Source organism: Phyllobates terribilis, unplaced genomic scaffold (genome assembly GCF_046119375.1).
Source record: "Phyllobates terribilis strain yellow unplaced genomic scaffold, ASM4611937v1 Scaffold_5__5_contigs__length_657084704, whole genome shotgun sequence".
NCBI classification, from domain to species: Eukaryota; Metazoa; Chordata; class Amphibia; order Anura; family Dendrobatidae; genus Phyllobates; species Phyllobates terribilis.
This window is the reverse complement of record NW_027362765.1, coordinates 28,048,612-28,076,119: the sequence shown is the minus strand read 5'-3', so window position 1 is coordinate 28,076,119 and position 27,508 is coordinate 28,048,612. Positions and strand designations below refer to the sequence as shown.

General features: G+C 44.1%; 1 protein-coding gene across 4 annotated transcripts in view; it reads right to left on the bottom strand.

Moving 5' to 3' along the window:
* Positions 1-27,508, bottom strand: part of LOC141271803 (uncharacterized) — a 45,690-nt gene that overhangs the window by 17,114 nt on the left and 1,068 nt on the right. Inside the window, exons 2-8 of one of the 4 annotated variants that reach the window (XM_073681970.1) lie at positions 24,248-24,434; positions 20,848-23,041; positions 4,735-4,882; positions 4,426-4,605; positions 4,219-4,342; positions 4,038-4,135; positions 3,555-3,645 (exon numbers count right to left, since the gene is read on the bottom strand). In XM_073681970.1, coding sequence (XP_073538071.1) covers positions 3,555-3,645; positions 4,038-4,135; positions 4,219-4,342; positions 4,426-4,605; positions 4,735-4,812 — 571 coding nt within the window. In that variant the 5' untranslated portion in view covers positions 4,813-4,882; positions 20,848-23,041; positions 24,248-24,434. Of the gene's footprint in view, positions 1-3,554; positions 3,646-4,037; positions 4,136-4,218; positions 4,343-4,425; positions 4,606-4,734; positions 4,883-18,951; positions 19,028-20,847; positions 24,217-24,247; positions 24,435-27,508 lie in introns of those variants that run through there. The other 3 variants (XM_073681972.1, XM_073681971.1, XM_073681969.1) reach the window with 3 other exon arrangements.

The window sequence follows — 27,508 nt, the reverse complement described above, 5'->3', positions numbered from 1 at the left end:
GCATCTTGTTGCAATGTTGCAGCGACCCAAAATTTTTGGAATTCTGACATTTTGATTTTTTTTCTCGTTACGCCATATACTGATCTGATTAATTTAGTTTATAATTTGATAGATCAGGCGTTTCTGAACGCAGCGATACCATATATGTGTTTTTTGTTTGATTTTTTTAAATTTTGAATGTGGCAAAAGGGGGGGCAATTTGGACTTGTATATATTTTTAGGTTTTTTTTTTTTTTAAAAAAACATTTTTTTTTTACTTGCTTCAATAGTCCCCTTCGGAGACTTGAAGCTGCTATCATCTGATCGCCTGTGCTACACATAGCTGGGCTCCAGCTCTGCTTGTGCAGCAGAAATCATCATCGTCCATCGGAGATCTGCAATGACAAGCACGGGGGTGTTCTGCAGACCTCTGGCTGTCATGCTAACCCATTGGCGCCCCACGATCATGTGACAGGGGTGCCGATGAGCGGGTGTTATGACGCCGTGCTTCAGATGCATTTGAGTTAAATGCCGATGTCAATGATTGACAGCGTAATTTAACATGTCAACCACCTCAGATGGATCGCAATTCTCCCCGTGGCTCTTAGATGCACATGACAGCTGATCAAATCAGCTGTCCTGTGCCAGGAAAGATGTGGGCTCAGCGCTGAGCCCGCATAAAAGGGGAGTAGATGACCTTGGACGTACCTATATGTTCAAGGTCGTAAAGGGGTTAAACCAAAGAGTTATGTCGCACAAAATAGTTAATAAATAACATTTACCAAATGTCAACTTTACATTTGTTTTGTTTTTTTCGTTAGGAGGTTATAAGGGTTAAGAGTTTTTCAACAATTTCTAATTTTTCCAACAAAATTTTAAAAACCATTTTTTTGGGGACCACATCACATTTGAAGTAACTTTGAGGGGCATATATGACAGAAAATACCCAAAAGTGACACCATTTTAAAAACTGCACCCCTCAAACTGCTCAAAACCACAATCAAGAAGTTTATTAACCCTTCAGGTGCTTCACTGGAACTAAAGCAATGAAAATGTTACTTTTTCCAACAAAAATGTTACTTTAGCCCCAACTTTTGCATTTTCACAAGGGTAACAGGAGAAAATACACCATAAAATTTGTTGTGCAATTTCTCCTGAGTACGTCGATACCCAATATGTAGCGGAAAATTATTGTTTGTTCGCATGGTACAGCTTGGAAGGGAAAGAGTGCCATTTGAACTTTGGAGTGCAAAATTGTCTGGGATAGGCGGCACCATGTCATGTTTGGAGAGCCCCTAATGTGCCTAAACAGTAGAAACTCCCCACAAGTGACCCCATTTTGGAAATTAGACCCGTTAAGGAATTTATCTAGATGTGTAGTGAGCACCTTGCGCTACCAGTAACGTGGAAGACCTTATATTTCTATTGACAGATGATGTACCTGAGTGGGGACTTGCTTTTTTACATGGATTGATTTGAAGTTTTTATTGGGAACATTTACATAACATTTTGGATCACATTTATCCTGGCTCTACGCTGAGCACTTACATTGGGGTTCCATCTAAATCTTGGAATGACATGATTGAGATGAAACCCCCGAAGGATCCATTCACTAGGATGAGGCAGCAGAGTTACTCTAGACTCCGTCTGGCCTCTGTTCAGCATTGTACTTCTTTTCAGAAGTTCATAAAACTGTGGCGGACTGCGTTTTTATGCACGTCTAAAAAGACGGACATCAACGGATCACAGGTCAGACGGCGTCAACAGTGCCTCCATCTGCCTCATTATAGGAATTTTACACCGGAGATTCCATCTGAATCACATATTTCAGAGATTTACACAGAAACCCCAATGTAAGCGCTCAGCGTAAAGCACAGGATAAATATGAGCCGAGCCTTACTGCGGTCTTTGGGAGGTAGATTGAACAAGTCAACAGCAGGTGAAGAAATGGCTTTATTTATTTTTTATGCTGTTCCTTGTGTGGTATAAGTGATTAGACGACTTTATTCTTCTGGTCGATGCGATTATAGTGATACCAGATTTATATTGTGTTTTTATGTTTGGCTGCTATCACACTAATGGACTTTTTTTGCAAAAAAAGTTTTTGCATTGTCATATTTTGAGAGCTATAATTTTTCCATATTTCTGCTGACAGTCATGTGAGGGCTTGATTTTTGTGAGACAAGTTTACATTTTTATTGGTACCATTTTCAGGCATATAACAATTTTTGATCACTTTCTATTCTGATTTTTGAGAGGTAGAAGAACAAAAAACAGCAATTCAGGAATTGTAATTTTTTTATGTCGTTCCATGTGTGGTAAAATTGATAAGGTAGCTTTATTCTTCGGGTCAGTATGATTACAGCGATATCACATTTATACCATTTTTTATGTTTTGTCGCTTTTACACAAAAACTTTTATAGAAAAAATTATTTTTGCATCGCTTTATTCTGAGAGGTACAGCTTTTTATTTTTTTCACTGATAGAGCTGTATGGTGGGTTGTTTTTTTGCAGGGGAAAAATTACATTTTCAGCAATACCATTTTTATTTACATTTGTCTTGTTTGATCGCATTTTATCCCACTTTTTGTTCAATGGTATGATGACAGCATAGTTTTTCTTTTTTTATTTATTATTTTATGGTGTTCACTAAAGGGGTTAACTCATGTGAGTTTTATAGGTCGGGTTCGTTCCGGACGCGGTGATAGCAAATATTATTGTTTCTGGGTTGGTTTTTTTTTGTTTTTTTTTAAGACAAAAATACAGATTTATGGGTATAATATTTATTATTCTTGTGGTTTATTTTTTTTAAATATTTTTTACACATTTTTTAAAACTTTTTTTTACTTAGTCCCTCTATGGGACTTTCATGGCTTTGATCGCTGGTATAATGCATTGCAATGCTTTATACCTGTCAGAGCTGCACTGACAGAAGCCCCTTAGACCATTCTTTTAGCATGGTCAAACAGGCTTTCCATAGGATGGTGACCTGGATTTCGTCCTGACGATCTCGGGTCTCCTAAATGTGATCAATATCAATCGCAGCATTTAAGGGGTTAAATAGCTGGTGGCAGTGCGAACACTGCGCTTGGCTGTGAGATCCGGGTGTCAGCTGCTATGTGTTAGCTGAACTCCCAGCGGCTATTGTGTGTGCACAGCTCCTGAACCCGCACGATCGCCAGGATGTATCCATACGTCCAAGGTTGGGAACCCCTTCCCCACTACGATTTATGGATACGTTCAAGATCATGAAAGGACGCCATTAACACTGCGACATCTGCTTCTCTCTCTATCTATCTATCTATCTATCTATCTATCTATCTATATATATATATATAAAAAAGTTTCTTGGCACAGACTCTGATCAGCAATACTGATCCTCCAAGTTGTAGTCTCTATAGAAGAAGGGCTTTCAGTGCTTAAAGTAATTTGAACAGCTTTTTATGAAGGAACATGCAGGAAAATGGTGACCACACGACTGTGATATGTCCAGACTCCAACACAGATCGATAAAGCGGCCACAGCCGGTGACTGAGAAGAATCTGCGACTCTGTATTTAGTGGTTATTACTCACCTGGGTAGTCATATGTAGGAATCTCCTCTTTACACCGCTCATCACCCCTCACATATGTCTCTGTAGTATTAATATGGGTCAGATCTTCACCCTGAAACAAATATTGTAAAAGTCACAGACAGATGTAGAAGTCACATCTATGATCAGCTCTAATCCTGTCATCTCCACCGTTCTCATTACACAAGTATAAAACATATAATACTGGTGGATAAAACAAGACTGAGCACAAGACCTTCACAGCCGTTTACATATCTTAGGCCATAGTCCGTCTATCAGTATTGGTCAGTATTTTTTCTCAGGAGTGGGAGCCAAAACCAGGTGAGGAACAATCAGAGAAAAGGTATAATAAAAACAAGTCACCAATTCTGCATTTTTAACCCACTCGTGGTTTTGGCTCCCACTCCTGAGAAAAAATACTGACCGAATACTGATAGTGAGGTCATGGCCTTCGGGGAGATCTCATGACACCTTCTCTCCATCTACCTGATGATCCAGAGGAACATTGGGAATTTCTTGTTTACAGTCCTGTGGAAGAAGAGGACGGGGACATCTCTCTGGTGTTGTCATCTTACTGGACAGAACTGGAGGAAACACATACAGGGACTGAATTCATTCTTTACATACAGATAACTATAGGCCGTGTGTATTTAGTGGTGTCTATTACCTGGTGATGTGAGGGGCTGGGGAACCTCCATCATGACATCCTTGTACAGATGTTTGTGTCCTTCTAAATACTCCCATTCCTCCATGGAGAAATAGACGGTGACATCCTGACATCTTATAGGAACCTGACACATACAATGATACAGTCATCCCCCAGATCCCTTCATAGCATTATTGTATAATGTCCCAGCATTCCCAGCAGTGTCACCTCTCCAGTTAGCAGCTCAATCATCTTGTAGGTGAGTTCTAGGATCTTCTGGTCATTGATGTCCTCATGTATCAAGGAGTGAGGTGGAGGCCCTGTGATTGGGCTCAATGTTCTTCTCCATCCCTCAGACACAAGAACCTGATAGGTCTTACTAGAGCTCTTCTTCACTACTGTGTAATCCTGGTTATGGAGAGACACAGTAATACATCTCACTACAGACATTTCCAAAGTCCTCACCTCTCCAGTTCTGTCCATCTGTTATTCCCATAGATAAGAATGATGTAATGTGACATCATCAGAATCTCTCACCTCTCCAGTAAGCCGGAAAAGGATCTCTAGGGTTAGGTGTAATATCCTCTCCACCATCTTGCCCCTGTCCCTATCCATCCTTGATAGGTAAATCAGAAATTCTCTTAGATAAAAGATCTCCACCAAGAATATCCAATATTGCAGAGACCTGAAGGGGAAGAAGATGAACCAATGTGACATTATAAAGAATCCGATGTAATAATACAACTACTGGAGATAATAAAGGGAAACATATCAGGAGATGGAAAGTGTAGCGTGTAACGATGTTGTATTCTCTATTGTCTTGTACGGACTGGAACATAAGTTGAATTGCTGACTAAGGCCAAGCCAAAATCAGGAGTGGAACAATCAGAGGAAAAGTAACACGTCACCACTTCTGTATTTTTCACACACTCCTGCTTTTGACTTACAAATACTAAAGGTAAAATACTGACCAAATACAGAACATGTTAGGCTATGTTCACACATGTTGGGTTTTTTCAGCATCACAAATCTGCAGCAAAACCCAACTCTGGCAGGAAATTTGCTGTGTCAAAAACACAGGTTTTGCGTTTTTTGATGTGTTTTGTGCGTTTTGTTCACTGTCCTTCTGGCTCTATTCATGCATGTACATAATGTTCTGTGAAAAAATAAATCTCGTTCGGGTTTTGGCATAGTGGGGGAGTGAATTGTTCAGGAATAGTTTAGACACTGGCAATGCATTGCGTTTGTAGGACACTATTTACGTTCACACTATGGGGTCTGCCATTCAGTTGCACAGGCATTGTTCAATTTCTCTGGGCCATAGGTATTGGGTCATAGGTACTGTTCAATCTCACAGGTAGCTCAGCTAATGTTTACACTGGACAGATCACTAATTTAATTAAACTCTTCTAATACCATCTCAGTGACCAAGACAAGATGGTAAAAATCACAAAAATAAATGCGTTTCGCATACTGTTGTATTTGCTTATTTTTCACTAAAAATGCTGCAAAACCTGATAGCTATGTTCACACATCATGGTTTTTTCACTACCCATTACTTCCAATGGGTGAAAAAAGCTGAAAAAACACTGAAAGAAGTGACATGCTCTATTTTCCAAAAACCCAACCAAGGCACAAAATACGCAACACCAAAAAAAAAAACAAGATGTGTGAACAGAGAATTCGGATTTCTCATAGACTTTGCTGGTACTGCAAAACGCAGTTGAAAATTGGCATAAAAATCTGCAGCAATAAACGCTGAAAAACCGACCATGTGTGAACATAGCCTTAATGTTTCCTAAGACATTTCCTCCATGCTCCCAATCACTAATTCTCGTATAATTTACCGACACTGGAATCGGCATCAGCAATGCAGGAGATATTCATTACATGTGACATGAGAAATAACTACGTCATGGTGAGGACGACATCTTCATTTTCTACTTTGGCTCTGTAAGAGAATAGTCAGCCATAATATCCTGAGCAGCCATGTTGTGCCTAGCAGCAATCTTGGACAAGCTTGGACTAACTAACTTTGCAGCTAATGAGATGCAGTTTCTGAAGTTCTCCCTGGTGTGGAGACATAAATAACATACTGTAAGTGTTATTGGTAACTATAGAAGAAGTCTATAAAGGCTAATTGGAATAGGAGTAGTAAACCGTGGTAGCTGATAAGTGGTGATTTATGGTAGTAAATAGGTGGTATATTGAATTGATAGAGGAAATAAATTGTCAATACAGCTGTCAATCTTTGAAGAGTTATGTGAGTAGAGGCACCTTCAAACAAAAGAGATGTCAGTAATGAAGACATCATTGAATTAGAAGGAACTTGACCCAATCCCGTCCCACTCATCCCTAACCTCACCACAGTCTTCATCCCAAACCTAACCCACCTTTTCAACCTGTCACTAACAATTGGTGTCTTCCCCGCATGCTTCAAACATGCCTCGATCACACCCATCCCTTGACCCATCCTCTCTGTCTAGCTATCGCCCCATATCACTTCTCCCTTACGCCTCCAAACTACTGGAACAACACGTCCATTCTGAACTGTCTTCCCACCTCTCCTCCTGCTCCCTCTTTGACCGCCTCCAATCTGGCTTCCCACCGCATCACTCCACTGAAACTGCCCTGACTAAAGTAACCAACGACCTACTAACTGCCAAATCCAAGCAACATCACTCTGTCCTTCTCCTCCTGGACCTGTCATCTGCCTTTGACACAGTGAACCATTCCCTCTTACTACAGACTCTCTCTTCTCTTGGCATCAAAGACTTGGCCCGATCTTGGATCTCCTCCTACAAACAGGAAATTCAGTGTCTCCCACTCACACACCACCTCCTCATCTCGCCCCCTATCTGTCGGTGTCCCCCAAGGTTCAGTCCTAGGACCCCTGCTCTTCTCGATGTACACCTTCGGCCTGGGACAGCTCATAGAGTTCCATGGCTTTCAGTATCACCCCTATGCTGATGACACTCAGATCTACCTCTCTGGACCCGATATCTCTTCCCTACTAACAAAAATTCCACAATGTCTGTCCGCTATCTCATCCTTCTTCTCTGACAGATTTCTAAAACTTAACACAGACAAAACTGAATTCATCATCTTTCCACCGTCTCACTCAACCCCCCCAACTGACCTATCCATCAAAGTCAATGGCTGCCCACTCTCCCCAGTCCTGCAAGCCCGATGCTTCGGGGTAACCCTGGACTCTAACTTCTCCTTTAAACCACATATTCAAGCCCTTTCCACTTCCTGCCGACTCCAACTGAAAAATATCTCCCTGATCCGCACATTCGTCAACCACGAATCTGCAAAAATACTAGTGCACGCCCTCATCATCTCCCGCCTCGACTACTGCAACCTCTTGCTCTGTGGCATCCCTTCTAACACTCTCGCACCCCTCCAATCTATCATAAACTCTGCTGCCCGACCAATCTACCTGTCCTCCCGCTATTCCCCAGCCTCTCCTCTGTCAATCCCATTACTGGCTCCCCATTGCCCAGAGACTCCAGTTCAAAACCCTAACCATAGTATTCAAAGCCATCCACAACCTGTCTCCCCCATACATTTGTGACCTAGTCTCACGGTACTTACCTACAAGCAACCTCCGATCCTCACAAGATCTCCTTCTCTACTCCTCTGTTATCTCCTCTTCCCATAATCGTATACAATTTTTCTCCTGTGCATCCCCCTTACTCTGGATCTCTCTACCCCAACATATCAGACTCTCGCCTACCGTGGAAACCTTCAAAAGGAACCTGAAGACCCACCTCTTCCGACAAGCCTACAACCTGCAGTAACCCTCGCTCCACCATTCGCTGTATGACCAGCTCTACACTCACCTACTGTATCCTTACCCATCCCCTGTAGATTGTGAACCCTCGCAGGCAGGGTCCTCAATCCTCCTGTACCAGTCGCTGACTTGTATTGTTCAAAATTTATTGTAATTGTTTGTGCTATGTATATCCCTTTCACATGTAAAGTGCCATGGAATGAATGACGCTATAATAATAAATAATAATAACATGGAGGCCTATAGGATTATAATGAGTTTTGCCCCTGTGATAGCAGGATTTATATATCTATTCTGACTGAATTTTGGTTATTCAACATACATCTCCTTGCTTGCAGTCTGTGTATGTTGAGATAAGGAGTCTCTTTATCTTTATCTTAGAGACTAAGAAATAACATAGAAAAGCAAAGAGCCACACCTAAGACCCTTAAGACCCCGTCACACATAACGAGATCGCTAGCGAGATCGCTAATGAGTGACGATTTTTGGTGACGCAATAGCGATCTCGCTAGCGATCTCATTATGTCTGACAGGTAGCAACAATCAGGCCCCTGCTGTGAGATCGCTGATCGTTACAAAGCTTCCTGGACCATTCCTGGGTCGTTGCGCTCCCGCTGGGCAGTGTGCATCGCTGTATTTGACACCTTATCAACGACCTCGTTAGCGATTCAGAACTGAGACATGTAGGCGTGCATAAATTGGACTTTTCTGCGCTCCTCGTCCCCGATTGGTGGTCACTACTGCGTCCTTGTTTTTTCAGATCCCACCAGCGTTCTCCGGCTGTGACTCCACTTTGAAGAAATCAGGCATCTTTAGCGAGGTAGGTATTGTTTGGGGTCTCAAATGAGTTTTCATTTTTAATGGAGACGCAGTAGAGATCCCATCTGACCGGAGATGCAGTGTTAAACCAAGGCCACCCAATCTGAATGCAGTAGCGTCCACCAACTGGAGATGAGGGGGGCGCGGAAAAGCAATTTTATGCACGCCTTTCTGACACAGTACAGTCCCTATCAAGGTGTGGATCGTTGAAATAGCTGCTGTGTGAAAGCGTCCCAACGACCACCGAGATCGTTGGTTAGATCGCTGGGGCGGCCGAGATCGTTGGAAAGTTCTGCATGTTTGACATCTCCCCAGCGATCCCAAAACCGTGACGCAATAACGATCTCGCCAGCGATCTCGCTAGCGATCTCGTTATGTGTGACAGGGCCTTTAGGCTATGTGCCCACGATGCACAAATGCTCAGGATTTTTTCCTGAGCATTTCTGCATCTCCCTGGCAGAAAAAACGCATGCGGATTGTACATGCGTTTTTCCTGCCAGGGACAAGCGGATGTGAAGCATTCTTCACATGCATTTCCGCATGCGGGTTTTCAAGCGCTTTCCAAGTGATTTTAGCATCACTTGGAAAGTGCTTGACAACTTGGTCACATTATATAAATCCATGCAAACGGCAAGGATTTATATAGTGTGACCGTAAAAGAATGGTAAAAAATAAATCTATACTTACCTTCCGATGGCCCCTGCAGTCTTTATTCGCTCCGTCCTGGCTTGCCAGCAGCTCGCGGTACAATGAAGGACCTGCCGTCACATGACTATGACGTCAGCGCAGGTCATTCAGTCCACAGCGCGCTGCCAGCAAGCAGAGACAAGGAGACCGCAGGCCATCAGAAGGTAAATATATTTATTTTTTATTTTATTCTTTTTTTTCACAGGTTCTATGGTACTCGAGTCCGGAGGAGAGTCTCCTCTCCTGTCCTCCAGACCCGAGTACCATCCGCACATAGAAACGCATATTATCCGTGTGTGCAAATGTGCTGACACGGATAATATGCGTTTCAATGCAAGTCAATGGCGGCAATTACGCTGCGTGTCTGCAAAATTAATGCACATGCAGCGTATTTTTCCGCAATGATAATCCGCAGCGGAAATTTCCGCAGCATGTGCACAGCACATGCGGATTATCATTGGGGAACATGGCAGGCCCTCTACCATGCGTTTTTTAAGCGTTTCTGCCGCTGCGGAAACGCTTAAAAAATGCATTAGGCTATGTGCCCACGATGCAGAAATGCTCCGGATTTTTTCCTGAGCGTTTCTGCATCTCCCTGGCAGAAAAAAACGCATGCGGATTGTACATGCGGATTGTACATGCGTTTTTCCTGCCAGGGACATGCGGATGTGAAGCGTTCTTCACTTGCATTTCCGCATGCGGGTTGACAAGCGCTTTCCAAGCGATTTTAGCATCACTTGGAAAGTCCTTGACAACTTGGTCACACTATATAAATCAACGCAAACGGCATGGATTTATATAGTGTGACCGAAAGAATGGTAAAAAATAAATATTATACTTACCTTCTGATGGCCCTCGGTGTCCTTGTCTTGGCTTGCCGGCAGCTCGCAGTAGACTAATAGACCTGCCGGCGTCAGCGGTCGCATGACCTGTCACATGACTAAATGACGTCACCGCAGGTCTTTTAGTCTACCCGCGAGCTGCCGGCAAGCCGAGACAAGGCCAGTGGGGGCCATCAGAAGGTAAATATAACATTTATTTTTTTATTTTATTCTTTTTTTTACAGGTACTATGGTACCCGGGTCCGGAGGAGAGTCTCCTCTTCTCCAAACCCGGGTACCATCCGTACATTGAAACGCATGTAATCCGCATGTACAGATTCAGTGATGCGGATTCCATGCGTTCCAATGCAAGTCAATGGCGGCGAAAATGCAAGTCAATGGCGGAATTGCCGCTGCGGAAACGCTTAAAAAAAACATAGTGGGCACACAGCCTTAAGGTGGGTGCAGACAGTATTATCTTTAGCCTATTATACATATATATGCTAATGGCAGCATATATGTAGAGATAAGATGAGCCAATTATATTGCTACAATGTATGTCCAGTGAAAACCTATATAAACACTGACCGATGAGGCAATAAATAAATGTAAATAATTCTGCGTAGATACACAAGTGTGTGTGTTTGTGTGACTCTCCTGTGCGCACTTGGCTTTTACAATTTAATTTGGAACAGGTACAACGTCTCAGAACGTCCCACATTATATGGCAAGGACACCACAATGTTCATAAATACTGTCATGTTGTATCATTACATTCTTGGTTCTGCAATGTATTCGCCTTTTTCTGCAGTATGTGGTTTCCTTTGTTTACCCATTGTGAGACAGTGAGGGGAATCATATACGAGGGTCATTTTGTGCCCCCCAGGATGTGCATAGAAACTTACTGAACCCACTGGAGAGCGTTGTAACCACCGCTGTTGCTGTAATTACAACGCAAAATAAAAGTGAGTGTTGACTTTGTCAAGCTATTTGACCAAGTCAGATTTAGGTAAACCTGACATGGACTTTTATTTTTGGAGAGATTAGTTGGAAGGTAGTGGGATGGATCTTTCGGTGTGTGGCAGTGTTTGTTTGCAATCAGCAGAGCAGGAGGCTCTGTATATGCCTGTCTGTGTGAAACTGAACAGAGCCAGAGAGAGCAAAGCCATTACTGCACCCACGGGTTGCAAGGTGGTGCAGTCGCCCACGGCAACGAGGCTGATAAGAACGATCCAGCTGCGAATCGGATGATAGCGCGTTTCTGACTTTATTGTCGTAAGTTACCAAAATAAACATGTGAGTTGAACTACCTTTGGTCATTGCCTCATCACCGCACTGATGTGAAAGCCGATGCCTTCCATATGGTGGGGAATGCGGGCAGTGTGAACTAAGGCATACCCCCAAAGAAAACTGCATGTCCGTGATAATTCTGGCATGTTAAATATTAATTATGGATATTCATTTTATTCTTAATTCTGAATTCTGTACCATACATTGCACAAGATTGCATCAGCCATCGTGCTAGGGTTCCTAGATGACATGCGCTATTTGTGTATTTTTAGTTCACTGCCATATACAGAAGAACAGGTGCTATGGGGGGGCTATAAAAGCCCATGTTAGAGACAGGGGGGCATTCCACAGGACGAGGATCTGTGTGTGAAACAGCTGCTGATGTAGGCCCAAGGGACACATGGTGTCATCCTGACAGACGTACTGGACACAGACAGACACAATCTACCATCCAGGATCCCAGGTAAAGATGTGTGAATCTCAATTATCAAGCTAATTATGGACAAATGGACAATCACTCTGTAACTATTTAACTATTTTATGTAATCATTCTTTTTAATGGACAATCCGAGAATAAATTGATGCATTTTTAATAAGAATATTGTGATATTGATACTTCGATCACATCTGATAAGAAGTCCTTGATAAAAAATTATACAGAAATAAGTATTTTTTTTTACTCTGCAACGTTACAACTCCGACCCACGGACAAGATGGGGGAATATCCACAGATAGATGGTCTTGTGGAAAGATTTAACAAAACCCTTAAATCTATGCTAAAAAAAAAGTGGTCTCCAAAGATGGGAAGGATTGGGATATGTTACGGTCCTATTTAATGTTTGCCGTCCGAGAGGTACTGCAGTTTTCAACGAGGTTCTCTCCATTCGAGCTATTACACGGCAGAAATCCCAGGGGTCTGCTGGACATAGCCAGGGAGATGTGGGAACAGGAGCCTGCTTCCTTTAAGAACGTAATAGAACATGTTGCGAGTATGCAGGACCAGATCGTGGCCGTGATGCCTACTGTAAAGAAACATATCATGGTTGCCCAATCAGTGCAAATCTGAGCGTATAATAGAAAGGCCACAGTCAGGTCCTTTAACAAAGGGGATCGAGTATTAATTTTGGTACCCACAGCAGAAAGTAAGTTCATGGCCAAGTGGCAAGGGCCATATGAAGTCCGAGAAAAGGTTGAGAAGGTGAATTACATGGTATATCAGCCAGGGAAGAGGAAACCCGAGCAACAATATCATGTAAATCTGTAAAAAATGTGGAAAGACTGAGAATGTATGGTTACAGATGCGACTTCAGTCGTATCAACTGTGAACCCCTTGACACTGGCCCAGGAGGAAGCTGAAAACGAGGAAAAAATAAGTAACACTCTCTCTAAACAGCAATGATGTGAGGCTTGGAAATTAGGGCAGCAGAATACGGATGTATTCTCGGAACTGCCTGGCCGTACAGCTGTGATCCATCATGACATTGTCACAGTGCCTAAGGTAAGGGTACGAATGAAACCGTACCGCATGCCGGAGGCATGAATTACTTTCTATATTGTGATCAATAAATATTATATGCAAAACGTTTGGCAGTCAGTTTTCTTTAATTAAATGACCACACCTATATTCAAAAGCATTTTGGTTAAAATTAAGGTCTAGAATGTGACAACCTCATGCACTTTCAATTCATCACCAGCAAAATGGCATTACAACAACCAGACAAAAGTAATCACATTTTAAAAAAAATGCAAAACTTTTGGTCGCTACTGTACATAAGTGCAGCACAGATTCATCTCAACTAAAAGCGTAGATTCTTGGATAAGGAATAGAACAGACATTTATAGGACATTTCATAACTTTCCCAAATTTTTATTAAAAAAATTACAACACATACTGCATTGAACTACTGTACCCAATTTATTGTATAATTTAGGAGTCGGGATCAGTCCATTTTATACTGACTCCGATTCCACCAAAATCGACATTAACTCCACGACTCTGACTCCATAGCCCTGATTACACCAGAGGGTCTCTATCACTATGTCGTCTTGCCTTTTAAGTTACATGGGGCCCTGACCACATTTCAGAGGCTGATGGACATAGTTGTAGAGCCCCATCAGAAGTATGCATCGGCGTACTTGGATGATATTATCATCTATAGTACCGACAGGCATACCCACTTATCCAGGTGCAAGCAGTAGTAGATTCGCTCAGCACCGCGGGCTTGACGGCGAAGCCAAAAAAATGTCCAATAGGTCTCAAGAAAGTCCGTTACTTGGGGTTCGTGATTGGCCATGGGGTCATCAAACCCCAAATAAACAATATCGAGGCCATTCAAAACTGGCCCTGATCCCTTACTACAAAACAGGTAAAATGGACCGATTCCTAAAATATATAATAAATTTGGTATAGTAGATCAGTGCAGTATGTGCTGTAAATCTTTTCATAAGAATTTAGGAAAGTTATGAAATGTCATATAAATGTCTGATTCACACACAGAAGTTTGATGCTTTTCTAAAAGGTTGTTTACAAGAACACAGCGGACAGGAGTTATTTAATAGCAAAATCTACATGTACAGTGTTTTATGTTTTTCTTTTTTTTTATTTTGGAGAAGATGTATTTTTCTGGTATTTTCCTCTTAGGCCTCCCCAGGGCTGTGAAGTTGGTAAGCCAAACCTCTGACTCCTCAATTTCCATGACACCGACTCCAACTCCGACTCATTCATACGTGGCTCATGTTTAAGTGATAAATTTACTGTAGCACAGATTAATCTCAGCTAAAAGTCTTGACCCTTAGATCAGGAATAGGACATTTCATAACTTTCCCAAATTCTTATAAAAAAATATTCTCCACAAACTGCATTGAACTGTACCCAATTTATTATATATTTTAGGAGTCGGAGTTGGTCCATTTTATCCACGACTTCGACTCCACAGCCCTGGGCCTCCCTATATTTCATGAAAAATACCACAAAAAAATGGTGCTAAAATGTTACACAATAAAACTGGCACCAGCAACACTTGTAAAACACCATACAAGAAATGTGCGACCTTATATGCCAAATGTTAGACATTTGTTTAAAAATGAAAAAAAAAAATACTCTTTTTGCAGCACGTCATACATGTTGCTGATATGTTATAGGTGCGGCTGTAATGCTAATGTTGCCAGTTTAATCACTTGTCAAAAGCAACCATGGCATCTAATAAGGTAGACAGAGTTATAGGCCTTCCTTGTACCGCTCATATTCCCTCCTCATCTGCTCAATTGTGGGGCACTGCTGGGTTTCTATGCTACCTAAATGCCCAATAATGGGTCTGCAATGTACAAAAGTCTGTGAGGCCGGTCTAGAGGCAGCGCCTATATAAAAAATGGCCCAATGTATATAAACTGTGGAGATAAGCTTTTTTGTAAATACCTTGCCTGTTCTTTATTGCCTGTGAGCGGCACTATTGCTGACCGCTCACAGGCATCACATGAACCCCGCCTGCAGCCGGCTCTAGCATCCGCTGATGTCACGTCAAGTTCCGGCTGCAGCCGGGCGTGACCCAGTGACATGCACCCCCCTGATTGATGCGCTGGGAAACCCCACTCACAGCCCGTCACAGCCCAGCATCCACCACGCGCTTTCCCTGTCCTGCATTCATTAGGAAACCCCACCCACAGCCTATCAGTCAGGGGGGTGCATGTCACTGCAGCCAGAACTTGGCGTGACATCAGCGGATGTCAGAGCCGGCTGCAGCCGGGGATCACGTGATGCCTGTGAGCGGTCAGCGATAGTGCCGCTCACGGACAATAAAGAACAAGGAAGGTATTTACAAAAAAAGCTTATCTCCACAGTTTAAATACATTGAGGCATTTTATATAGTAGTGGACAACCTATTTAAGGTTGTGGTCACACTATCAGTATTTGTAAGCCAAAAAAGCCAAAACCAGGAGTGGACCAATAAGAGAAAAAGTATAATAGAAACACGTCACCACTTCTGTATTTATCACCCACTCATGGTTTTGGCTTAGAAATACTGATGGAAAATACTGAATGTGGCCTAAGGCATAGCTCCCAACCGTCCCGTATACAGTGGGATAGTCACGATTTTGAGATTCTGCCCCGCTGTCACGGCCGGGATCTACTTGTCCCGCACGCAGTGAAATGTAGCCACCACGCCCCCTGTAGCCTCGGGCCACCTCCCCCCGCACTCCCCTTCTATGAACTTCACAGGAGCAGTGATCCATTCTGCAGAGTGGCCTCCAGCCTGACTGTGTCCTGTGAGGTAATTAGGAATTGGTCAGTGCTGTGTGTGTGCCTGAGTGCAGGAGAGGACAGGAATGCTGATACAATCCTGTGTCTGCTCAGACCACATGGGGACTCGGGAAGCAGGAGCTGCTGCGGTGCTGCTGGGGGTGATAGTTTTCATTTGCTCAATGAGATTAGGGGGTGACATGGTCGCCTGCCTGGCAGAGTAGAGCCGCTGGATCCTAGCACACCCTTTTCATCTCTGCTAGTAACTTCTCTCTCTAACTGCAGCTCCTATTGAGACTCAGGTACAGGGCGCAGTGGAAAACGTGCAAAACCACACATGATCTATATGGTGACAAATCCTATGAAAAATGTATGTGTGTACATCTATATATATTTTTCCCCATAATTTTAATTCAGTTTATTAATCTCTTCATGAGATGCGCCATACATGTGCTGCACATGTCGGGTCTCTTCCTTTGGTGTGGGCTCCGGCGCTAAGCCCACACCTTTCTGGGGACATGAAAGCTGATCTGATTAGCTGCCATTGTGCCCCTAACAGACACAGGTGGAATTGCGATTCACCCGTGGCTGTTAACATGTTAAATGCCACTGTCAAACTCTGACAGCAGCATTTAACATGTCCGCAGCGGAAAAGCGTCACTAGTCCCACCAGGGCTGTGGAGTCGGAGTTGGTGTCCATTTTGGTGGAGTCGGTATAAAATGGACTGACCCCAACTCCTAAAATATACACTGCTCAAAAAAATAAAGGGAACACTTAAACAACAGAATATAACTCCAAGTAAATAAAACTTCTGTGAAATCAAACTGTCCACTTAGGAAGCAACACTGATTGACAATCAATTTCACATGCTGTTGTGCAAATGGAATAGACAATAGATGGAAATTATTGGCAATTATCAAGACACCCTCAATAAAGGAGTGGTTCTGCAGGTGGGGACCACAGACCATATCTCAGTACCAATGCTTTCTGGCTAATGTTTTGGTCACTTTTGAATGTTGGTTGTGCTTTCACACTCGTGGTTGTATGAGACGGACTCTACAACCCACAGAAGTTGCTCAGGTAGTGCAGCTGATCCAGGATGACAGATCAATGCGAGCTGTGGCAAGAAGGTTTGCAGTGTCTGTCAGCATAGTGTCCAGAGGCTGGAGGCGCTACCAGGAGACAGGCCAGTACACCAGGAGACGTGAAGGGGGCCGTAGGAGGGCAACAACCCAGCAGCAGGACCGCTACCTCCGCCTTTGTGCAAGGAGGAACAAGAGGAGCACTGCCAGAGACCTGCAAAATGACCTCCAGCAGGCCACAAATGTGCATGTGTCTGCACAAACGATTAGAAACCGACTCCATGAGGGTGGTATGAGGGCCTGACGTCCACAGATGAGGGTTGTGCTCACAGCCCAACACAGTGCAGGACGCTTGGCATTTGCCACAGAACACCAGGATTGGCAAAGTCGCCTCTGGTGCCCTGTGCTTTTCACAGATGAAAGCAGGTTCACACTGAGCACATGTGATAGATGTGACAGAGTCTGGAGACGCTGTGGAGAGCGATCTGCTGCCTGCAACATCCTTCAGCATGACCGGTTTGGCAGTAGGTCAGTAATGGTGTGGGGTGACATTTCTTTGGAGGGCCGCACAGCCCTCCATGTGCTCACCAGAGGTAGCCTGACTGCCATTAGGTACCAAGATGAGATCCTCAGACCCCTTGTGAGACCATATGCTGGTGCGGTTGGCCCTGGGTTCCTCCTAATGCAGGACAATGCCAGACCTCATGTGGCTGGAGTGTGTCAGCCGTTCCTGCAAGATGAAGGCATTGAAGCTATGGACTGGCCCACCCGTTCCCCAGACCTGAATCCAATTGAGCACAACTGGGCCATCATGTCTCGCTCCATCCACCGTCACGTTGCACCACATACTGTCCAGGAGTTGGCAGATGCTTTAGTCCAGGTCTGGGAGAAGATCCCACAGGAGACCATCCGCAACCTCATCAGGAGCATGCCCAGGCGTTGTAGGGAGGTCATACAGGCACGTGGAGGCCACACACAATACTGAGCCTCATTTTGACTTGTTTTAAGGACATTACATCAAAGTTGGATCAGCCTGTAGTGTGTTTTTCCACTTTAATTTTGGGGGTGACTCCAAATCCAGGCCTCCATTGGTTAATAAATTTGATTTCCATTGATGATTTTTGTGTGATTTTGTTGTCAGCACATTCAGCTTTGGTACAGAACAAAGTATTCAATGAGAATATTTCATTCATTCAGATCTAGGATGTGTTATTTGAGTGTTCCCTTTATTTTTTTGAGCAGTGTATAATAAATTGGGTACAGTAGATCAATGCACTTTGTGGAGAACATTTTTTCATAAGAATTTGGGAAAGTTATGAAATGTCCTATAAATGTCTGTTCTATTCCTGATCTAAGGGTCTAGACTTTTAGCTGAGATGAATCTGTGCTACAGTAAATTTATCACTTAAACATGAGCCACGTATGAGGGAGTTGTGGAGTCGGTGTCATGGAAATTGAGCAGTCGGAGGTTTGGCTTACCGACTCCACAGCCTTGAGTCCCACCCATGGGCGCTCATGTCACATGAAAATGAGAAAGTTCTGGCGGATCTGACTGTGAATGAAGGAACAAAAAATAAATAAATAGGTCCCAACTAGAGATGAGCAGGACGCACAGATGACGTTCCGCTGGCCCTAGGTAATCAAAAGCCGCCGGGGACAATGGAAGGTTGGAGATTCACGGCCTCCTGTCCAGACACCAGGTAACACTAATCTGTACACTGGACTAGAGACCCGGGAATCCATGGTAACGGGGCGTGGCCAAAATTTTCTACGGCGCACTATGCATGTTCTGAAAACGTTGGGAGGTATGCTAAGGCTCCCATACATATTAGACTAAAGATGGCAGAAACCACTGATTTCATAGGAAATTGGCCTCCAGCCACATGATGTCAGGGACAAGAAGGATCTGACATATCGAATTTCAGAGGAAAAAGAACAAAAAAAAAAAAGTTATGATACCTAGACTCAGTGCTGAAGGGGTTAATGCGGCCTGAACCCAGTAATGGGGGATCTCCACATACCTCCACCTGCAGAGCCGCCACCACATATATGGCTGCTCTGTGCGCACAGGACCTGTGATGAGGTCACAGGAGGGGAGGAGTCAGGGGTCACATGATCAGGGGCCTCAGTGGATGCAGGACTCTGCTGTGCTGGTTGTCATGGTGCTGGATGAGGTGAAGGTTATGTGTGGGGTCAGGAGGGGTTTACAGTGTGGATGTAGCGGAGCCGCGTGTGTACGAGGTGTACGGAGTGGATCCGCGCGTGTACGAGGTGTACGGAGCAGAGCCGCGTGTGTACGAGGTGTACGGAGCGGAGCCACGTGTGTACGAGGTGTACGGAGCAGAGCCGCGTGTACGAGGTGTACGGAGCGGAACCGCGTGTGTACGAGGTGTACGGAGCGGAGCCGCGCGTGTACGAGGTGTACGGAGCAGAGCCGCGTGTGTACGAGGTGTACGGAGCAGAGCCGGGCGTGTACGAGGTGTACGGAGCGGAGCCGCGCGTGTACGAGGTGTACGGAGCAGAGCCGGGTGTGTACGAGGTGTACGGAGCAGAGCCGCGCGTGTACGAGGTGTACAGAGCTGAGCCGTGTGTGTACGAGGTGTACGGAGCGGAGCCGCGTGTGTACGAGGTGTACGGAGCGGAGCCGCGTGTGTACGAGGTGTACGGAGCGGAGCCGTGTGTGTACGAGGTGTACGGAGCGGAGCCGTGTGTGTACGAGGTGTACGGAGCGGAGCCGCGCGTGTACGAGGTGTACGGAGCGGAGCCGCGCGTGTACGAGGTGTACGGAGCGGAGCCGCGCGTGTACGAGGTGTACGGAGCGGAGCCGAGCGTGTACGAGGTGTACGGAGCGGAGCCGCGCGTGTACGAGGTGTACGGAGCGGAGCCGCGCGTGTACGAGGTGTACGGAGCGGAGCCGCGCGTGTACGAGGTGTACGGAGCGGAGCCGCGCATGTGTACGAGGTGTACGGAGCGGAGCCGCGCATGTGTACGAGGTGTACGGAGCGGAGCCGCGCATGTGTACGAGGTGTACGGAGCGGAGGCGCGCGTGTACGAGGTGTACGGAGCGGAGGCGCGTGTACGAGGTGTACGGAGAGGAGCCGCGTGTGTACGAGGTGTACGGAGAGGAGCCGCGTGTGTACGAGGTGTACGGAGAGGAGCCGCGTGTGTACGAGGTGTACGGAGCGGAGCCGCGTGTGTACGAGGTGTACGGAGAGGAGCCGCGTGTGTACGAGGTGTACGGAGCGGAGCCGCTTGTGTACGAGGTGTACGGAGCGGAGCCGCGTGTGTACGAGGTGTACGGAGCGGAGCCGCGTGTGTACGAGGTGTACGGAGCGGAGCCGCGTGTGTACGAGGTGTACGGAGCGGAGCCGCGTGTGTACGAGGTGTACGGAGCGGAGCCGCGTGTGTACGAGGTGTACGGAGAGGAGCCGCGTGTGTACGGAGAGGAGCCGCGTGTGTACGAGGTGTACGGAGCGGAGCCGCGTGTGTACGAGGTGTACGGAGAGGAGCCGCGTGTGTACGAGGTGTACGGAGCGGAGCCGCGTGTGTACGAGGTGTACGGAGCGGAGCCGCGTGTGTACGAGGTGTACGGAGCGGAGCCGCGTGTGTACGAGGTGTACGGAGCGGAGCCGCGTGTGTACGAGGTGTACGGAGCGGAGCTGCGTGTGTGCGAGGCGTACGGAGCGGAGCTGCGTGTGCACGAGGTGTACGAATGTATTGCCAAGTTTTTGGCAATAAGGTTCGGATACGGCTTTAAAGAAGGCAACCACTTGTAATATAACACAATTTTATTTATAATAGTTAATTTGCAAGATAATATACAGAATCAAAGGAATAGTATGATATTATGATATTGCGTACACTTTTGTAGATTAAAGGTTACCAAGGCTAAATATTTATAAAAGTTACATACTTACTATTAGATAGAAGAAGAAAAAGATTTCCCTAGTAGCATATACATCATCTGTCCGGAAACTTCAGCTGGAGAAGCGCTCAGCGATGGGCAGAGAATGCGTCCTAGGTCCCCCTACACTTTTAAGAGCGTCCTCTTCAAAGGTCTATAATGCTTCTGCCATAACTGAATTCTTCAACAGCTTTATACTTTTTAGAAAAGGCTTACCCAACCTAATATTACGTAAGCATGAAAGTTCATAGGTTGTTGTCCAACATTCAAATCCCGTGATAGTGGCCAGCTATCACAGATAAACAATGCCGGACAAGACCTGTTCACGGACCATTCTCCTTTTGTCAGAATGTTTACATATGATAAGAGTAAATGCTACACAGGGTTATAAATCAGAACAAGGTTTTCTTCCCAGACAGTATATTGTGTTAAGAAGCTATGTATCAGTGAGATACATTCACAGATAAAGTATACCTTAACACAGAATATATAATTAGAATATTGATTAAAGGTTGGATACATCACAAGGGGTTTCAGATAGCCACTTATATTTTTGGTACTACAATAAGCGTCTCCATCTTAAGCCATATATCTGTAGTTTTATTTACAATATTGTGCAATCGTCTGTCTCTGGTTCTAGCAAACACAGCGTATACAAAAGGCTAATTCCCTTCAGTAATAAAGATTAAACCTCAGCAAACTTAACCTAATGCTTTAGTATGTCTGAACTAATGACCCCTAGAGTCTACTGAGGTAAGACATCTACACATGCTGATATGTCTGGTTTATATTTTAATATGGATTTGAAATATAAAATAGCCATTTTTCATGTTCATACTACAATCCACCCTTGGTTATCTGAAACCATATATTATTTATATCCAACACCATATCCCAACGGAATAACTTCAACAGATGAGCGACATAGAGATAACAAAGAAGGAATACATTGTACACAGCAACATAAAGTAATACATGCACAAATTATTACAAAAATTACTCCTAAAATATAGCGTAAATACCCAAAATCAGGCAGCTTGGAAAATAACCAGTCCCACCATTTACCATTACTTCGTGTGACGTGAATAACATCATCCTGTAACTGATCTATTTGAGACTGCAAATCTTGGCTGTGATCAGACAGATTAAAACAACACATCCCCTCAAACTCCTGACATCCATGATTATGAATTAACAACAAATAATCTATAGTTGCCCTATTTTGTAAAATTGCTTTTTGGTAACTTAGTATATCCAATAATATATTCTCTAAGGCTCTACTAGTAATATTTATTGATCTAGCCACAAGACAAGATAATCTACTTACAGTATGGGCAGCATATGCCGTTATGACAGGGAATCCTACCATTGTCAAATATATTCCTAGAATTTCTGATTCAGTTAATAAATTTACATTATAATTACAATTTTCTGATAAGCGAGAAAATCCCCTTTTGGAACGCTTAATTTTATGAGATGGGAATAAAGGATACATCATTAAACCTAATCTGGAGATAACACATGGCCCCCCTGTTATATTGGCCGGAATATAATTAAAAGTTATATTCCCACAAGAAAACATCCACCCCTTGGGCAATTTTACATGTTGTATGTATGAGGGGGAAATTACTGTATTATTACACTTTATATTTTTCCCCGACCTTATTTTCTTACAATCTTTACCTGTACGGGAACTACAAATAATATCAATCTCATTATTCCCTGTTTTTCTTTCTATTTTCATTTGCTGGCATTTACCTATTTTATTTTGGTCGCAAGTCATTTGATAACATAACTCAGCAGATGCAATGTGTTGAGTCTTTATAGTGATCATATCTTCAGTAATAAAATCTTCTCCAGTACAGTTTATACAAGCGTAATACGGGTTGTATGTATAATTCTGAAGCACATCTCCTTCTTCCACCTCCTCATCTTGGATAAATCCCCCTATCAATTTGGTCCACAGTCGTAAGGGGGTTGGTATAGCTACCAGATAAGTTTCTAACACATTTGTAGCCGTAGCAGTCTTTGCCATACAAAAATGGCAGTTGCGCCAAATAACTCCATAAATTCTGCTTAATTTTCCATAAAGCCTCATTCTCCTCGTCCGGCGTTTCTTTTCCCCTTCTGTTTAATGGTTGGGTAGTGACAGAGACCAAAAGGACCATGCCTGTAACACCGATCATCCACCATCTCCAATTTTGAATCTAAAATGGAAATATATACATTAGTCTCTGAGATAACACCTGTCTGCAGGAAAATGTTCCCACTTCTCTTGTCCTGGCTTCATCACTATTAACACATTGTCTGCCCCTTGGGCGATCACCTCTGCAGGTTCTGGAGGACCTTTATCTCCAGGTTGCTTCACCCAGATTTTTGCACCATCATTCAGAAAATGAGTGGAGCCAAAACCTCTGTCTCCTCCAACTGTTATTATTGTAGGAGCTGTTCCCTTGATTATTTTCATTTTCTGGATAGACAAAATTAATAATTGAGCTATCCTGTCTCCTTTTTGGATCAACAAGTCACTATCCCCTCTATTCAACAGGAGTACCTTGATTTCACCTTGATAATCCTGATCTATCACTCCTCCCATCACTTGAATTCCTCTCAGGGCCAAACCTGATCTTGGAGCTATAAAACCAAAATGCTCAGGAGGCATTTGTAATCCTATAGCAGTTCTGATTGACTTTACCACCCCTATTTCTAATCTAATTTCCTCATGAGAGTGTAAATCTAGTCCTGCTGCCTGTGGGGTGGCCCTATAAGGTCCCAGAGCCCCTGGCTCTAGCTCCCAATAGAGAACTGTCTGTCCTGTGGTAGTAGCTTTTAAAGGCATGATCTGTAAATTGGGGGTAATCATTCTCATTAACGGTGTTTCCTGTTCTCCAACTGGTCTGTTATTAAGAATGTTAAGGGCTTCACTTAAATGTTTTCTCCACCCTTTGTAGTTTCCGTTTCCCAATTTCTTCAACTGTTCTTTCAATAGCCCATTCATCCGCTCCACCAATCCTGCGGCTTGAGGATAATATGGGATATGAAAGATCCACTCAATATTATGTTCTGAGCAGAACTCTGCGACCTTCCTGTTCTTGAAGTGACTACCATTGTCACTCTGAATTTGCAATGGAATACCGTAATATAATATTATGTTTTCCATGGTTTTAATGGTACTGTTAGCATTGGCCGTTTTACACGGACAAGCCATCATATACCCTGAGTATGTATCCACGGCCGTGCATACATACACACACCCTCCATCTTGTGGAAGGGGGCCGATGTAATCTACCTGCCAAATTTGTCCAGGTAGTTTACCTCGGGCTATTTGACCCCTAACAACATGGGGGACAGGCCTTTGTTGTGAATGTTGGCATACTGGACATTTCATAATTGTTTCCTTGATTACATCTAACCTGATGGGCACCCCTCTGGTTTGTGCCCACTGATAAGTGGCTTTTTCTCCAAGATGTCCGTATTTCTGATGTGTCCACTGAGCCAATCCAAGTAATTTTTCAGCTGAGTCCGGTTCCTCACTGGCATCAGCAACTGATATTTTGGAATGTTCATCTGCTATTGTATTGAAAAGTCTTTCCAGGGTATCTGAAGCACAATGAGCGTCAACATGAAACACAGTCACTTTAATTCTTTGCACAATTGCCCAGATGTCTTGCCACAATTCTTTCCCCCACACTTCTTTGCTGTATATTTTCCAATCATTCTGAGCCCAAGTTGGTAACCATGTAGTCAATCCATTTGCCACAGACCATGAATCCGTCTACAAATAACATTCACTCAGTGACTCCTGTCTCAAAACACTGTAAATTGCATAAATTTCTGCATATTGACTACTCCTCCCTATTTTCTCATGCAATGTTGCAATCCCACTAACTCCTGGTTTTGCCCGATCCTGAATATACCATTTCCATTTTATTACTGATGATTCCTGGGCATGCCCTATGCGGTGGGTTTTTGGGGTACTACGTATCCACTGCATGATTGGAATTTCTGGTCTGATTGTTACCTCATGTCCTATTGTCAACTGTTCTGTGTCAATTAATGCCCAATAACACATCAATAACTGGCATTCAAAAGGAGTATAGCGCTGGGCCGCTTCAGGTAATTTTCTATTCCGAAACCCTAAGGGTACTTTGTTTCTCCCCTGTTTTTGCCACAGACTCCAATTAGCATACCTTTCCCTGTACTGACACATTCAATTCCATAGGCTCATCATCCAACACCGGCCACAGATCCAATGCCTTTTGTACTGCTTCCTTTGCTTGTTCAAATGCTGCATGTTGCTCCTTACCCCATTCAAACTGATATTTTTTCCTTGTTACCTTGTAGAGGGGTGTGAGTATTTGACCGAGGTGTGGAATGTGCTGTCTCCAAAATCCAAAAAGTCCTATAAACTGTTGTGTATGTGTTTTATCTCTGGGAATGGCAAAATCAAGAATCTTTTGCCCCGCCTGTGGAGTCATTTCCCTGTGTCCCTTGCTCCATTGGATACCAAGGAACTTCACTGTTTGTGCAGGTCCCTGCACCTTTTTACGATTAATCTCCCATCCCTTACTCCTCATGTGTTCCATCAGAGCATTTAACTGCTGGGCCACTTCCTCTTCTGTCTCTCCCTGCACCATAATGTCATCAATGTATTGAGATATCTGCATGTGTGATGGAAGGATAAACTCATCAAAGCCTTCTCCCACTACCCTGTGACAAATGGTTGGACTGTGTATCCACCCTTGGGGAAGACGTGTGAAAGTATATTGTCTTCCCTTCCATGTGAAAGCAAACTGATTCCAGTATTTTTCATCAATTGGTATGGTGAAGAAAGCATTAGCCAAATCTATCACCCCATACCAAGTCCCTTTGTGTCTCTGTATTTGTTCAATTAAAGTGATAGTGTCAGGTACTGCGGCTGCGAGGGGAGGGGTGTGTTTGTTTAACTCCCTATAATCCACAGTCATTCTCCATGAACCATCACTCTTTTTCACTGGCCACACAGGATTGTTCCATTCAGTGGTCACAGGTACAAGCACACCCACATCCAACAAATCCTGAACTGTCCCGCTGATCTCCTTTCCCCCCCCTGGGATTCTGTACTGTTTCATGCTAATTACCTTTGAGCTGGGAGGGATTTCCACTGGAGGCATTTTGACTTTCCCAACCATCACTGGGGCCGCATTAATGAAAGGCCTCACTGATAGCTGAGAAGGTCTAGCGGTCACTGAGGGGGGCACCCCGAATTGATACTTACCATCCGGTAATTGCAATGTCATTCCTTTCAGTATATCAATGCCAATTATATATTCTGGAATAGGGACAACCATCACACTGTACATTGCTGTAGGCAGGTTCCCTATTTTTAATGACACTTTAGTTTGCACTGCCTCTATTTGTTTGCCCCCTAATCCTGTGATTATTACTTTTCTTCCTTTAAATTGTTTAGGATTGCCATAAATCAAGCTGGCCTCTGCCCCCGTATCCACTAAAGCTTTTACACACTGTCTATTTTTATTTTTCCAATTAATGACCAAATTTACATGAGGGCGCTTATCAAGATGGAGGGCTCGGCCACAGAGTCAATCACTCGTGTCTCCTTTTGACTGAGAAACCCCTGGGGAAGAAGAAGTTGACTTCCCTCGCCAGGTTTTAAGCTGCTGTCATAATGCTGACTTTACCTCAGCATAAAGATCCTCAAACCCCGGCGCAGTGGGTTTCACTGGCAACGAAGAGGGAGTGGGCCCTCTCTCCCTTCGTGTCCTACTACGCCCACGCTGTGGAGATTCAGAATCTTTTACTGTCACCTTTTTATTTTGTGAACTTCCTGATTTTTTATGAAGCCCTCGCTTTTGGTATAATTTCCACATTTCATCTGTACCGATCCCGTCAATTTTCTCCTTTGGAACCCCATCTTTCAGTAAGGCAGTAAACATATCCTTACTTGAGGTGCGGAAACCACTATTATTGCCTTTGGACTCTCTATGCTGCTCCCCAGATTTAGAGTTACCACTGTGCTTGGGACCCCAATCTCCCAAATCTCCTAACTGTCGGATTGCCTCTAAGGTGTTAGAGATAGTTTTCCCAGTCTGATTCACCATCAGGGTCATCATTATATATTTATAAGATGGAGGAGCAGCCCTAATTATACGATTTCTGACGGACACACTGACAAGGACATCCATGTAAGTGTCATATGTATTTGCAGAAATGGCATTTTTCATAACTTCTTCCTTTAGCATCTGAGAACAGTCTTTTAAAGTAAACCATGGCTTCTCATTAGGGGGCCAATCTGCTTCAGATGGATATTTATGCTGTAATGCCACAGCCACAACATCCAGCATACTGCAGACTACATGGGGCTGCCGAATCTGCAGTGTGCGGAATGCTTCCTTCACTACAGGTTCATGACTCAGCTGCACAAACTTTGGACCATCTACCATATCCAGCCGCACCCCATGGGCTCCTGTCTCCCATAACCTAACTGCCCAGGTAATCAAGGATTCATTAGATTTTTGGGAAAAACGATCATGAAGGTCATTGAGTTCTTGTTGACTGAAATCTTCCATCACATCTCTCTGCTGTCTACCTGCAGTGGTGTCTATGATCCGTCTGCGATGTATAGGATGCGCCTTCACTGAGTTAGCAGGAGGATCAATCTCCCTCTGCTCATT